Source organism: Hemitrygon akajei, chromosome 14, assembly GCF_048418815.1.
Source record: "Hemitrygon akajei chromosome 14, sHemAka1.3, whole genome shotgun sequence".
Taxonomy (NCBI): Eukaryota; Metazoa; Chordata; class Chondrichthyes; order Myliobatiformes; family Dasyatidae; genus Hemitrygon; species Hemitrygon akajei.
In genome coordinates, this window is record NC_133137.1 from 31,285,439 (window position 1) to 31,297,475 (window position 12,037).

General features: G+C 43.2%; 1 protein-coding gene across 4 annotated transcripts in view; it reads right to left on the bottom strand.

Annotated features, from left to right (window-relative positions):
* Positions 1 to 12,037, bottom strand: part of LOC140738451 (uncharacterized) — a 268,214-nt gene that overhangs the window by 25,909 nt on the left and 230,268 nt on the right. For 3 of the 4 annotated variants that reach the window (XM_073065743.1, XM_073065744.1, XM_073065742.1), the window contains 2 exons: positions 3,685 to 3,881; positions 1,460 to 1,691 (listed from right to left, as the gene is read on the bottom strand). In XM_073065743.1, coding sequence (XP_072921844.1) covers positions 1,460 to 1,691; positions 3,685 to 3,881 — 429 coding nt within the window. Of the gene's footprint in view, positions 1 to 1,459; positions 1,692 to 3,684; positions 3,882 to 12,037 lie in introns of those variants that run through there. The other variant, XM_073065745.1, reaches the window with a different exon arrangement.

Consider the following 12,037-nt stretch of genomic DNA (forward strand, 5'->3'; position numbering starts at 1 on the left):
AAACTATATCTAATTCAAAGGAAGCATTAGAAACATAGAAAACCTACAGCACAATACAGACCCTTCGGCCCAAAAGCTGTGCCGAACATGTCCTTACCTTAGAACTACTTAGGCTTACCCATAGCCCTCTATTTTTCTAAGCCCCATGTACCTATCCAAGAATCTCTTAAAAGACCCTATCATTTCCGGCTCCACTGCCTCCTGCAGCCCATTCCACACACTCACCACTCTCTACGTAAAAAACTTACCCCTGACATCTCCCCTGTACCTACTTCCAAGCACCTTAAAATTGTGCCCTCTCGTGCTAGCCATTTCAGCTCTGCGGAAAAAGCTTCTGATTATCCACACGATCAATGCCTCTCATCATCTTATACACCTCTTTCAGGTCACCTCACATCCTTCCTCACGCCAAGAAAAAAAGGCCAAGTTCACTCAACTTATTCTCATAAAGCATGCTCCCCAATCTAGGCAACATTCTTGTAAATCTCCTCTGTGACCTTTCTACAGTTTCCACATCCTTCCTATAATGAGGCGACCAGAACTGAGCACAGTGCTTCAAGTGGGGTCTGACCATGCCTCCTTACTTTCTCAATAAGCCTTGCATGGGGTACCTTATCAAATGCCTTGCTAAAATCCATATACACCACATCTACTGCTCTACCTTCATCAATGTGTTTAGTCACATCCCCAAAAAATTCAATTAGGCTCAGAAGGCAAGACCTGCCTTTGTCAAAGCTATGATGGCTATTCCTAACCATATTATGCCTCTCTAAATGTTCATAAATCCTGCCTCTCAGGTCCTTCTCCAACAAATTACCAACCATTGAAAAAAGACTCACTGGTCGATAGTTTAGGCCACGCTCTAAACTCATCCGCTTTGTTCATAATGCTCTATGCATTAAAATAGACACATCTTAAACCATCGGACTGAGCACGTCCCTTCTCTATCACCTGCCTATCCTCCCTTTTGCACTGTCTCCAAGTTTAGATGCATTGTAACAAGAATTGTCCTACTGTACTTATACCTTTGATCTTTAGCATATAAAAAAGTCATGTAATATTGGGTCGGAAGGTTTCTTCCTCCACAAGTGTCTCAATATGATTCCTACTGTTCATTTTTCGTTGAATAAAACACTTCTATAACCACCAGCTTCAGTGTCTCTCTGGTGACATTATTCATGGTACAACAAGTGAATGTCTATAGTCCCAAATGTAGTTTGCAACATGTCAGTTTATCTCTTCTCTCCATTAGAAAGACTACCTTCTTTCCATCTTCCATTCTAAAAAAACTGGAATAAGCCTCATCATTGGCAGCACTGAGGCAATGCAGAGTAAGCACCATCCAGGTTCTTCGTTGCCTTCTACTCTGTTGCTCTGTTCTAACAATTAGTGCTCAAGGAGAATGTAAACAGAAGTATTGAAGCCCTTGCTGATTGTTAAAACAGACACCCATAGTTACCTCCAAGAATGAGAATCCTTGAGGAGCTTGGTCATCTTGAGCGACTAGGCCGATAGACTGGGAACTATCTGTGTCATCTGTGAACTCCAGTTCACCACGGCTTATGGATCTGGGCTCCTGGAGGGAGCTTGGCTGCTCACTGGCAGGAGTCACCTCTGAGGACAATGATGTGCTTCTTGGGTAGCCAAATGGATCGACAGTACGGTCCTTGCAGGGTGACACTGGTCTACAGCTGTAACAGAATGAAGTCCAAACCAGTCAACAAGAAATTTAACTTGTGGCTGTTCATATTGTTAGAACAAGTGTGTTTATCCTCTTGGTTCCTGCAGATTGTAATTTGAACCCATGACTATTTTTGCATAAGTCATAGCGTTTAGAAACACTATCGGACATAGGAACAAATTAGGCCAATCGGCTCATCTAGTCTGCTCTGCCATTCGATCATAGGCAATTTATTTTCCCTCTTAAGCCCATTCCCGTCTTCTCCCCATATTCTTTGACATCCTTACTAATTAAGTACTTAGCAACCTCCACTTTAAATATAACTGATGACTTAAGCTTCATACACAGATTGAGCTTCCACAGATTCACTATCTTCTGGCTCAAGAATTTCCTCCTGATCTGAAGGGATGTCCTTCTATTCTGAGGCTGTATCCTCTGGTCCTAGACTCCCCCACTATTGGAAACATCCTCTGTATGTCCACGCTCTCTAGGCATTTCAATTTTCGATCTGTTTCAAAGAGAATTCCCCCCCCGCCCCATCTTTTTAAATTAGATTGAGCATAGGCCCAGAACCTTAAAATGCTCTTCATACATTAACCCTTTGCTTCTTGGGATCATTCTCCTGAACCTCCTCTGGACCCTCATCAATTCCAGTGCATCCATTGAGATATGGGGCCCAAAACTACTCACAACACTCCAAATGTGGTCTTACCATACTTGGGGACCTCATTAGAATTTTTCCCCTTCTCAGGTATCATATAAGTTATACGATAATCTAATGCCCTTCCCTTGGACAACATTGGTGGTGTGGAGGGGAGACTTGCAGCTTGGGCAACTGCTGGTCTTCCATTAAAAAAAACCTTGCCCAGGCTTGCGCCCTGGAAACTTTCCAAGGTGCAAATCCATGGTCTATCGAGACTAACGGAGGCCTACACCTACAATCTGAACAGGGCTTATCAGTGTAGGCCCTACTGGAAAAATCATTTCATCTATAGCAAAATGACTTGGAACACAACTTCCATGCGCCATCCTCATTCTCTGCAACACACTATCCATTTTCATTCTCTTCTCTTGGGCATTGGTGCTTGATAAGGCAGGATATGACCTCTCCCTCTCTTCAGTAACAGCTTTACAAAAATAAGCACAGTGTAACTACAGAATGTTCACAAACCATTACAGCCAAGTTGGATTCCCTAAAATGACCCCAAACCACCGGGTTCAAGAACAGTTACTGCCCCCTCAACCATCAGGCTCTTGAAGCAAGGGGGATAACTTCACCTACCCCATCACTGAAATGTTCCCACAACCTAAAAACTCATTTTCAAAGAATCTTCATCTCATGTTCTCGACATTTATTGCTTATTTATTTACGATTATTATTTCTTTCTTTTTTTGTATTTGCACAGTTTTTTTTCACTTCTGCACTCTGGTTGAACGCCCTAGTTGGGTGGTTTTTCATTGATTCTGTTATGGTTATTATTCTATAGATTTATTGAGTATGCCCAGAAGAAAATGAATCTCAGGGTTCAATATGGTGACATATGCGTACTTTGATAATGAAACTTACTTTGAACTTTGGAAAGTAAAATGTCCACTATTTTCTGCCTCCCTTGTAAAGAGGACCATTAACTCCACATGGATATGAGCCAAATCTAACACCTTTGGGTTTTTGAGCTCAAGGATCTGAGAGGACTCAACACATCAGGAGTCTCACCAAAACAAATCAACAAGGACTCTATTTCATCCATTCCCCTCAACACTGATGTAAAACTCATAATCAAGGCAGACCAATGAGTAACAAGTTGCTATTCCCATTTGGTGGCATAAAATGCATCGTCTGTTGGAAACTTGCTTATTCTTTAAGAGCTCTGCTACAACAGGGCACATCCTCTAGCTCTGCCTTGCTCCAATCAGTACTTTGACCAACAAAGTAGGCGATGGTCTCAAACCATGGTAGACATATCCTCACTCTAAGTATCTCATGACTTTCACACAACTCTTACATTGTGTCTTCATAGTCTTTTGGCTCATTGTATTTGCTGCTTGGTTCGGTGTCCTCACTTGTGCTGTAGCCTCTCTCCTCATAGGTGCCATACTTTTCTTTGTCGTCACACGTGCAAAACTGGTCTCTCTCCTGCACAAGGGCGTCGGTGTCCTTTGTCTTTATAGCGGGAGCTACAAAGCACTGTTTCACCCTGTCCTGAAATGAAAGTGAGAGAATTAGAAGGACCAAAAATATCATCCTGTACTGTATTATCTAATATTTCCAGCACATAAACAAACGAGTCAGCCAGTAGGATCACAGCAGTGCAAATATTCCGCATGTGCTTCTTTCACTGCATCAACATATCCCTTCGTTCCTTTTACCATGACGTTTCCCTTTCTCACCTTCTTAACTGTTTCTTGTGATAATGAATCCCCTACGCTAATCAGGACGGTAAGGTTCCATATTGCATTGACCAAGAAGCAGAATGTGTCTGCAACTACTCCACTAAGCCATTTTAATGTGACCCATCTCAGTCTGTGAAAGAGGGTGCTCAGTAAAAGCACTCCTTACACACACTGCCTGGTCATTCTGCTGTCGTCGCAGTGAGAGTGTGCACTTCAATGTCTTCGCCCTGGTGTATTCTCATAATGGGTCCTAAACCGAACTGATGCACTCGGGTTGGCTTTATGGTGCCTGTCCTGCCACACATGGAGAATATTCCATTTCTTTAGTACTGAGGATGTGTAAATGTGTACATGTTGTTTGTATACCGTACTTAAGGTAAATACTTCTGTTTATTTTGTAGTATGATTGTAACTACATTGTGGGGGTGCATCATATTCTAATTTATGTGTAGGAGAAACAGAGATAGCAAAATATATATTTATAGATATAGATATAGAGAGAGAGAGAAGCAATTCAAGCCAGTCTTCACATGATGTGCCCAAAGTACGATAGGTGGAATCTTGTCATTTGAGCCTCCAGACAGAGACTTGGTTTGATCTCACTGAGGACCGATTCGTTTGTTCTGTGACAGGTCCATGAGATGCGTAGTATTTTTTGCCAGCACCATAGTAAGTACTTTGAAAAGCTTCTGCTGATTTTTATTCAAATTGCTATTCTGCTACTTGTTCTCTGTCTCGGCATCCTGTTATTTTAAACTTGAGTGTACCATACAATATCTTATCGACAATCTTTCCAAAATTCCAATGTAACACTTCTGCAACATTACCTGCTCACTCCTCAGATAATGTAAGTACCCTTCTGAAATCTACGTCAACTACCAATAACTTCCTACAGGATTTAAAAAAAATAATTCTTAAGTAATTGTTTTCCTTGCTAATAACATGAAGACAAAATGATTCCTAGTTCCCTGTACTTTATCTTCCTTAATTACAGGAATCACATTGTCTATCTGGCAGGCCTTTGGCAATGTTCCTTTTTTTAATGCTAGACCTTCCCCAATTTCTTTTAATGTAAGTCTGTGCAACCCATCTCAAACAGGGCCGTTATCCTTTCAGTTTACAGCATCAAACTTCTCTCATTTACTATTTACTCAAACTCATCTCCCATCTCTCTTCCATTCTGACAATAGGCCATGCACCTCCAATGTTGACGGTCTCTCCTTCCACGGATGCTGCTTGACCTGCTGTTTCTCCCCCCAACATTTTGTTTTTATTTCTGATTTCTAACACCTGCAAATTTTCATTTTCAAAGAACTTCCCTTATTACCTTTATTATGACTTCCTAATATTTACAGTCCCTAATTCCAGTCTTACTGCTGAAATTAGGCACTATAAATATTAGTCTTATATCTGCAGTCTTATATCTTTTGTGATTTCCTTTGAATGTCATGACTATTATGGGCGTTACTATTTCAGAGGATCTGTCCTGCACCCAGCATTTAAGTACGATTATAAAGAAAGCACAGGAACATCTCTTACTTCCTTAGGAGTCTGCAGAGATTCAGCATGACAACTGAAACTTTGACAAACTTCTACTGACACGTAGTGGAGAGTGTATTAACCGGCTGCATCACAGCCTGGTATAGAAACATCAATGCCTTTGAACGAAAAATCCTACACAAGGTAGTGGATTCAGTCCAGTACATCACAGGCCCAACTATTGAGCACATCACATGAAACGTTGTCATAGGAAAGCAGCATCCATCATCCGAGATCCCCACCATCCAGGCCAAGCTTGTTTCTTGCTGCTGCCATTCAGGTAGAAGGTACAAGAGCCTCAGGATTTGCACCACTAGGTTCAAGAACAGTTATTAACCCTCAACCATCAGGCTCTTTAATAAAAGGGGATAACCACACTCACTTGCCCATCCATTGAGATGTTCCCACAACCACTGATCTCACTTTTAGGGCGTTTTATTTATTATCTCAACTTCCCGTTATTTATTTATATTTGCATTTCCACATTTTCTTGTCTTCTGCACTCTGGCTGATTTTTCAATGATTCTGTTACAGTTGCTATTTTATAGATTTGCTGAGTATGCTGGCCGGAAAACGAATGTCACACGCACGCACGCACTGCACACACACACACACACACACACACACACACGCACACTTTGATAATGAAATTTACTCTGAACTTTATTATACCAGTTTCCCTCATCAGCACTACTCTAAGTATCAGTTGTGATGTGATATCGCTGTTTGGTCATTATGTACCTTCCTACATAATCCCATTTTTGTCTCTAATATGTTTTAATAGTTTTTCACAACTTCCTTCATCTTTTATTTAAAAGTTTCCTGGGCTTGGGTGCCACAGTACAGTTTGGGCGCCACAGTACAGTTCGGGTGCCACAGTACAGCTTGGGTGCCACAGTACAGTTCGGGTGCCACAGTACAGTTTGGGTGCCACAGTACAGCTTGGGCGCCACAGTACAGTTCGGGTGCCACAGAACAGTTCGGGTGCCACAGTACAGCTTGGGCGCCACAGTACAGCTTGGGTGCCACCTTACAGTTCGGGTGCCACAGTACAGTTCGGGTGCCACAGTACAGTTCGGGTGCCACAGTACAGCTTGGGTGCCACAGTACAGTTCGGGTGCCACAGTACAGTTCGGGTGCCACAGTACAGCTTGGGTGCCACAGTACAGTTCGGGTGCCACAGTACAGCTTGGGTGCCACAGTACAGTTTGGGTGCCACAGTACAGCTTGGGTGTCACAGTACAGTTTGGGCGCCACAGTACAGCTTGGGTGCCACAGTACAGTTTGGGCGCCACAGTACAGTTTGGGTGCCACAGTACAGCTTGGGTGCCACAGTGCAGTTCGGGTGCCACAGTACAGCTTGGGTGCCACAGTACAGCTTGGGTGCCACAGTACAGTTTGGGTGCCACAGTACAGCTTGGGTGCCACAGTACAGCTTGGGCGCCACAGTACAGCTTGGGTGCCACAGTACAGTTTGGGTGCCACAGTACAGCTTGGGCGCCACAGTACAGTTTGGGCGCCACAGTACAGTTTGGGTGCCACAGTACAGTTTGGGTGCCACAGTACAGCTTGGGCGCCACAGTACAGCTTGGGTGCCACAGTACAGTTTGGGTGCCACAGTACAGCTTGGGTGCCACAGTACAGCTTGGGCGCCACAGTACAGCTTGGGTGCCACAGTACAGTTTGGGTGCCACAGTACAGCTTGGGTGCCACAGTACAGCTTGGGCGCCACAGTACAGCTTGGGTGCCACAGTACAGTTTGGGTGCCACAGTACAGCTTGGGCGCCACAGTACAGTTTGGGCATTCCAGAGTTTGGAGTTCAATTCCAGTGTTGCTCTGCAAGGTGTGTCTGTTCGTCCTCCCCGTGGATTGCACTGCTTTCCGCCGGGTGCTTTGGTTTCCTCCCACGGTTCAAAGACGTACCAGATAGGTTAACTGGTCATTGTAAATTGTCCTGTGAGTAGGTTAGGGTTAATGGGTGTTGTGGGGTTGCTGGGGCTGCACGGCTCAAAGGGCCAGAAGAGCCTGTTCCACACTAAATAAATAAATCAGTAAATCAGCATTGTTCTGCAAAATATTTGTATTGGATCTACACATTTCACATAGTTTGAAATCTGACCTTCATGCTTCTGCGATGAACCATTATTGACAAATTTCTTCTCAATATGTAATTCCCTGATTTCTCTTGATTATCATTTCAATTGTTTCCCTGTACACTATTCCTTTTTATATTGCAGTTCAGTGAAAGTTAACTGTAACTTGTTTTAAGATACTATTTTCTTAATGCTTTCAATCCTTAATAACATTTTTCCCAGTGTTCTGCTTGTCTACAAGGCATAAAATTAGTAATAACTCAATACAAAGCTTTCGTTACATTGGTCATATCACCTGATAGTTTTACTCCTGTTCATTGTTATTTTACTTTCTTTAAATAAATAGGTACATAACATTGCAATTTTCTGTGTTATGCAGCCAGGAAATAGCCAAAGGTATCTTAGTCTCAACTTCCAGCATCAGAAAATGGGCAGCCTCCACAAATACCATTAGAATAATGGTTGGAATAAAGATGTACTGGATCAATTTGCTCTTAATCATCTGACAGTTATCTGTGGAGGCACTGAGGTAGTTTAATAAAATGGTTTGGACAAACTAAAGAACATTTCAAAAACATGGAGATACTGGAAAATTGAGAAAACGCTGGAAATACTCAGTAGGTCAGGCAATACCTGTAGAAAGAGAAACAGTTAAGGTTTCAGGCCAGGGACCTTTCACTGGAACTGGGAAGGAGAGAAAACAAGTTAGCAGAGAAAGCGAGAAAGGGCTGGATTGTACAAAAGAGCTACCTCGGAAAGACAAGATATTTTCTCACCCTATCAAATATTCCCCTTGTTCTACCCATCCCTCCCCAACCACCTCTGCTACGGAAAGCCATCTTGTTTACCACTGGGATGAAACTAAGCTCAGTTGGCTTCCCATGGCACCGGACCAATTCCCTGAATTTGGAATGAGGAAATCCAAGATTTTTTAATTAAATGAGTAGTTAGTCAAGGCAGGTGTCTCACAGCATTTACAAAGTATCCACATGAACCCTTGGATTGCCAGAGTGTACGATGTTATGGAGCAAGTCTGGGACCTCGACTATTCCTCCAAGAGGACCACAACGTTATTGCGGAGGCTTGAGTGCCTCAATGACCCGGAGAGCTATGCTGGCTGGAGTCAGGGCTTTATGCTTTGGCCCTTTGTATGGTCACCCGTGCCAAACAGGTCAAAGGGTAGAGGCCAGTCTAACAGTGGTCCACCGGTCCCTAGTTTAAAAGGTTCAGCTCAGGGCTAACAGACTAGACTGGTGAAACAAAATTGTTATGGAAACAGCAATGAAGAGCCCTTCTACATCTGAGTGCAACCGTATTCGTGAGTCTCCACCCGGGACCTGCATGACTGACGGTAGTGAAAACCGAGGAGAAGCTACTGACATGAGGAAGGAAGCCCTGAACACCACCAGTGATAGAGGACCTTCATTGCAGCCCTAAATGCCAATGGCATAACAGGCAGTGAGTACCCCAACCATTAACTGAGGGGTCTGTGGACCCCAGGTTGGGAATCCATGTCCACACCAATCTGTACTATAGATGGATATTTGGTGATTGGAGTGGGCACGGTCAGTTAAAGGACCTCAGCAGGTCGGGCAGCATCCGTTGAAATGAGCAGTCAACATTTCGGGCCGAGACCCTTCGTCAGGACCGGCCCGAAATGTTGACTGCTCGTTTCCACTGATGCTGCCCGACCTGCTGAGTTCATCCAGCGTGTTTGTACGTGTTGATTTGACCCCAGCATCTGCAGTGTACTTTGTGTTTACAGTTAAAGGACCTGTTGTTGAGCCTTTGACTCGAACTCTTTTTCTTCCATCACAAGCTGCCTTAATAAGGGACCAAACACTGTCATTGCTGTGATGTTAACAAAGCACAGTCATTACTTGAGTTTAAAGAACAAAATACACGCAGTCATTACTGCAACAATTAAACAGACCCGGTCTCATTGCAATGCAACCATGAAGTGCACTTTAGACTTTCCACGAAGTGTTTAGAAGACTCTTGCCTCCTGTTCAGCAGGTACAGGGCGAGAGGGCTGGAAAGGGTCACTACTTTTATACATGAAATGTGATGACAGCTTTACAGAGGAGAATTAGGATGGGAGTATTAAACACAGTGGTGGTATTGTTCCTAAACTTGACATTCATTTGGTTGAGCCAATAACACCCAAAATATCCTGACAGAAAGAACACGTCAGTCAGAAAATATTTCCTTTCAGGTTTACTGGAAACAAACTGCTTCACAAAATACTGGAGGAACTCTGCAGGTTAGGAGGCATCTATAAAGAGGAATAAACAGACGACATTTCGGGCCGAGTGTCTTTGTCAAGACTGGAAAGGAAGGGGAAGAAGCCCTCCTTTCCAATCTTAAAGACCATAAGATTTAGGAGCAGAAGTAGGCCATTTGGCCTATCGAGTCTGCTCCACCATTTAATCATGGGCTGACCCACTTCATCCAGTCCCCACTCCCCTGCTTTCACCTTTGATGCCCTGGCCAATCAAGAACCTATCTATCTCTGCCTTAAATACACCCAATGACTTGGCTTCCACAGCCACTCGTGGCAACAAATTCCACTGATTTAACACCCTCTGACTAAAGTAATTTCTCTGCATCTCAGTTCTAAAAGGACGTCTTTCAATCCTGAAGTCATGCCCTCTTGTCCTAACAATCTTGACAAAGAATCTCGACCTGAAATTACGACTGTTTATTCCTCTCCATAGATGCTACCTGGCCTGCTGAGTTCCTCCAGTATTTTGTGTGTATCATTCTGGATTTGCAACATCTGCAGAATCTCCTGCGTTTACACCCAAGAGACAGTGCACAGAAAACACTTCTATGGTGAAGTCCAATTACACTTGTTTCAACTGATATTCATTGAAGAACAGCGGACGTCCATCATTCTTCGCAATAAAGTCTCAAGGTGCCAAGGCAGAAAGATGACCTAACATCATAGATACAGCAGTATTGGCAGAGAAACATTGCATCTGCTCTGCAGTCTAAACCAAAACTATCATTCCCAAGTCTGGAATGGGACTTGTAATCACAACCTTATGACTCAGAGGTTGGGGAACTGTCAACTGTGTCAACCATTTCAATACATTTAAGTGTATTAAAAATTCTGGTTTCTACAAACAGCAAAAAAGTTGCTGAGATAAAAGATAACCTCTTCCTTCACATCCAAGTGCTTCTCCACATGGGGATCTCTTTGCGACGTGCCCCATACTATTTCTCCTCCCTGCACTATCACTCTCCCATTTTAGATGTACCTCACTTTGCAGTCTGACTCACACAATCCAACAGAAGCACAATTAGCAACTCAGCAGCAGACAGACACAGAAAAGGAACCAGACTTTTTTCTTCTATGCTTTTTGCCCCGACTCACATACACATCAGTTAACACCCTGGCCAGCTGACTCCTTTGTTTCCCAGGTGGTATGAACACATCTGCATAGACCTCTGATTTCTGCAGGATCTCAAAGCTAGATCCACAAGATTCAACCTTCAGGAAATATCCATGATTTCTGGCAGACTTCACTGAAACAATATGTCCAGTACTCCTTACCCCAAATCAGATGTACAAATTTCAGTCTATAAGTGGTTCCCAAGTTTTACATCCATCATTTCAGTGGAAGGTCATTCAGTTTTACATGCCACAGTAATGTACTTCAGAGGCATTCAATATTCACAATGCAGAGACCTTGTACTGTTGCAAAGTACAAAGTACATTTATTATCAAAGTATGTATTCATTATACAACCTTGAGATTCTTCTCCTTACAGTCAGTCACAAAGCAAAGAAGCCCAATAGAAATCATTTTTAAAAAAGACCCATCAAACGCCCAATGTGCAGAGAAAAAAAATTGCGCAAACAATAAAAGTAAGCAAGTAGCATTCAGTACTGAAGTTCACAGAAGTAAGTCCACAGACACGAAGCCAGCAGCTGATTCAAGAGCCTGTTAGCTGCAGGACACGGCCTCAGTTCAGCACAGAGTCACATTTAGCTCCCTTAGGCACTGCAGTGTCTGGTTCCAACATCATTTTAACAATAAATCTTTTCTGACTGCTGGACACAAGTGCTTAATGTTGGCAACAACTAAAACTACATTGCCCATTACTACTTGTGACTGTAGACTTTCAAATGCCTCATTTTCAGTGAAGTCAGAGTGCAAAGACTAGGGACTCTGCCAGTAGTCAATTCTCACAGAGGCTAAGGCCAGGGAGAAGGTGGTTGACAGTGGTCCACAATTATCTAAGCTCCCATGAATTTGATGGTCTGGTGTGAGCATATGGTCCAAAGTACGTCTTCGGATCAACTGTCACACCAAATTTGCAAACA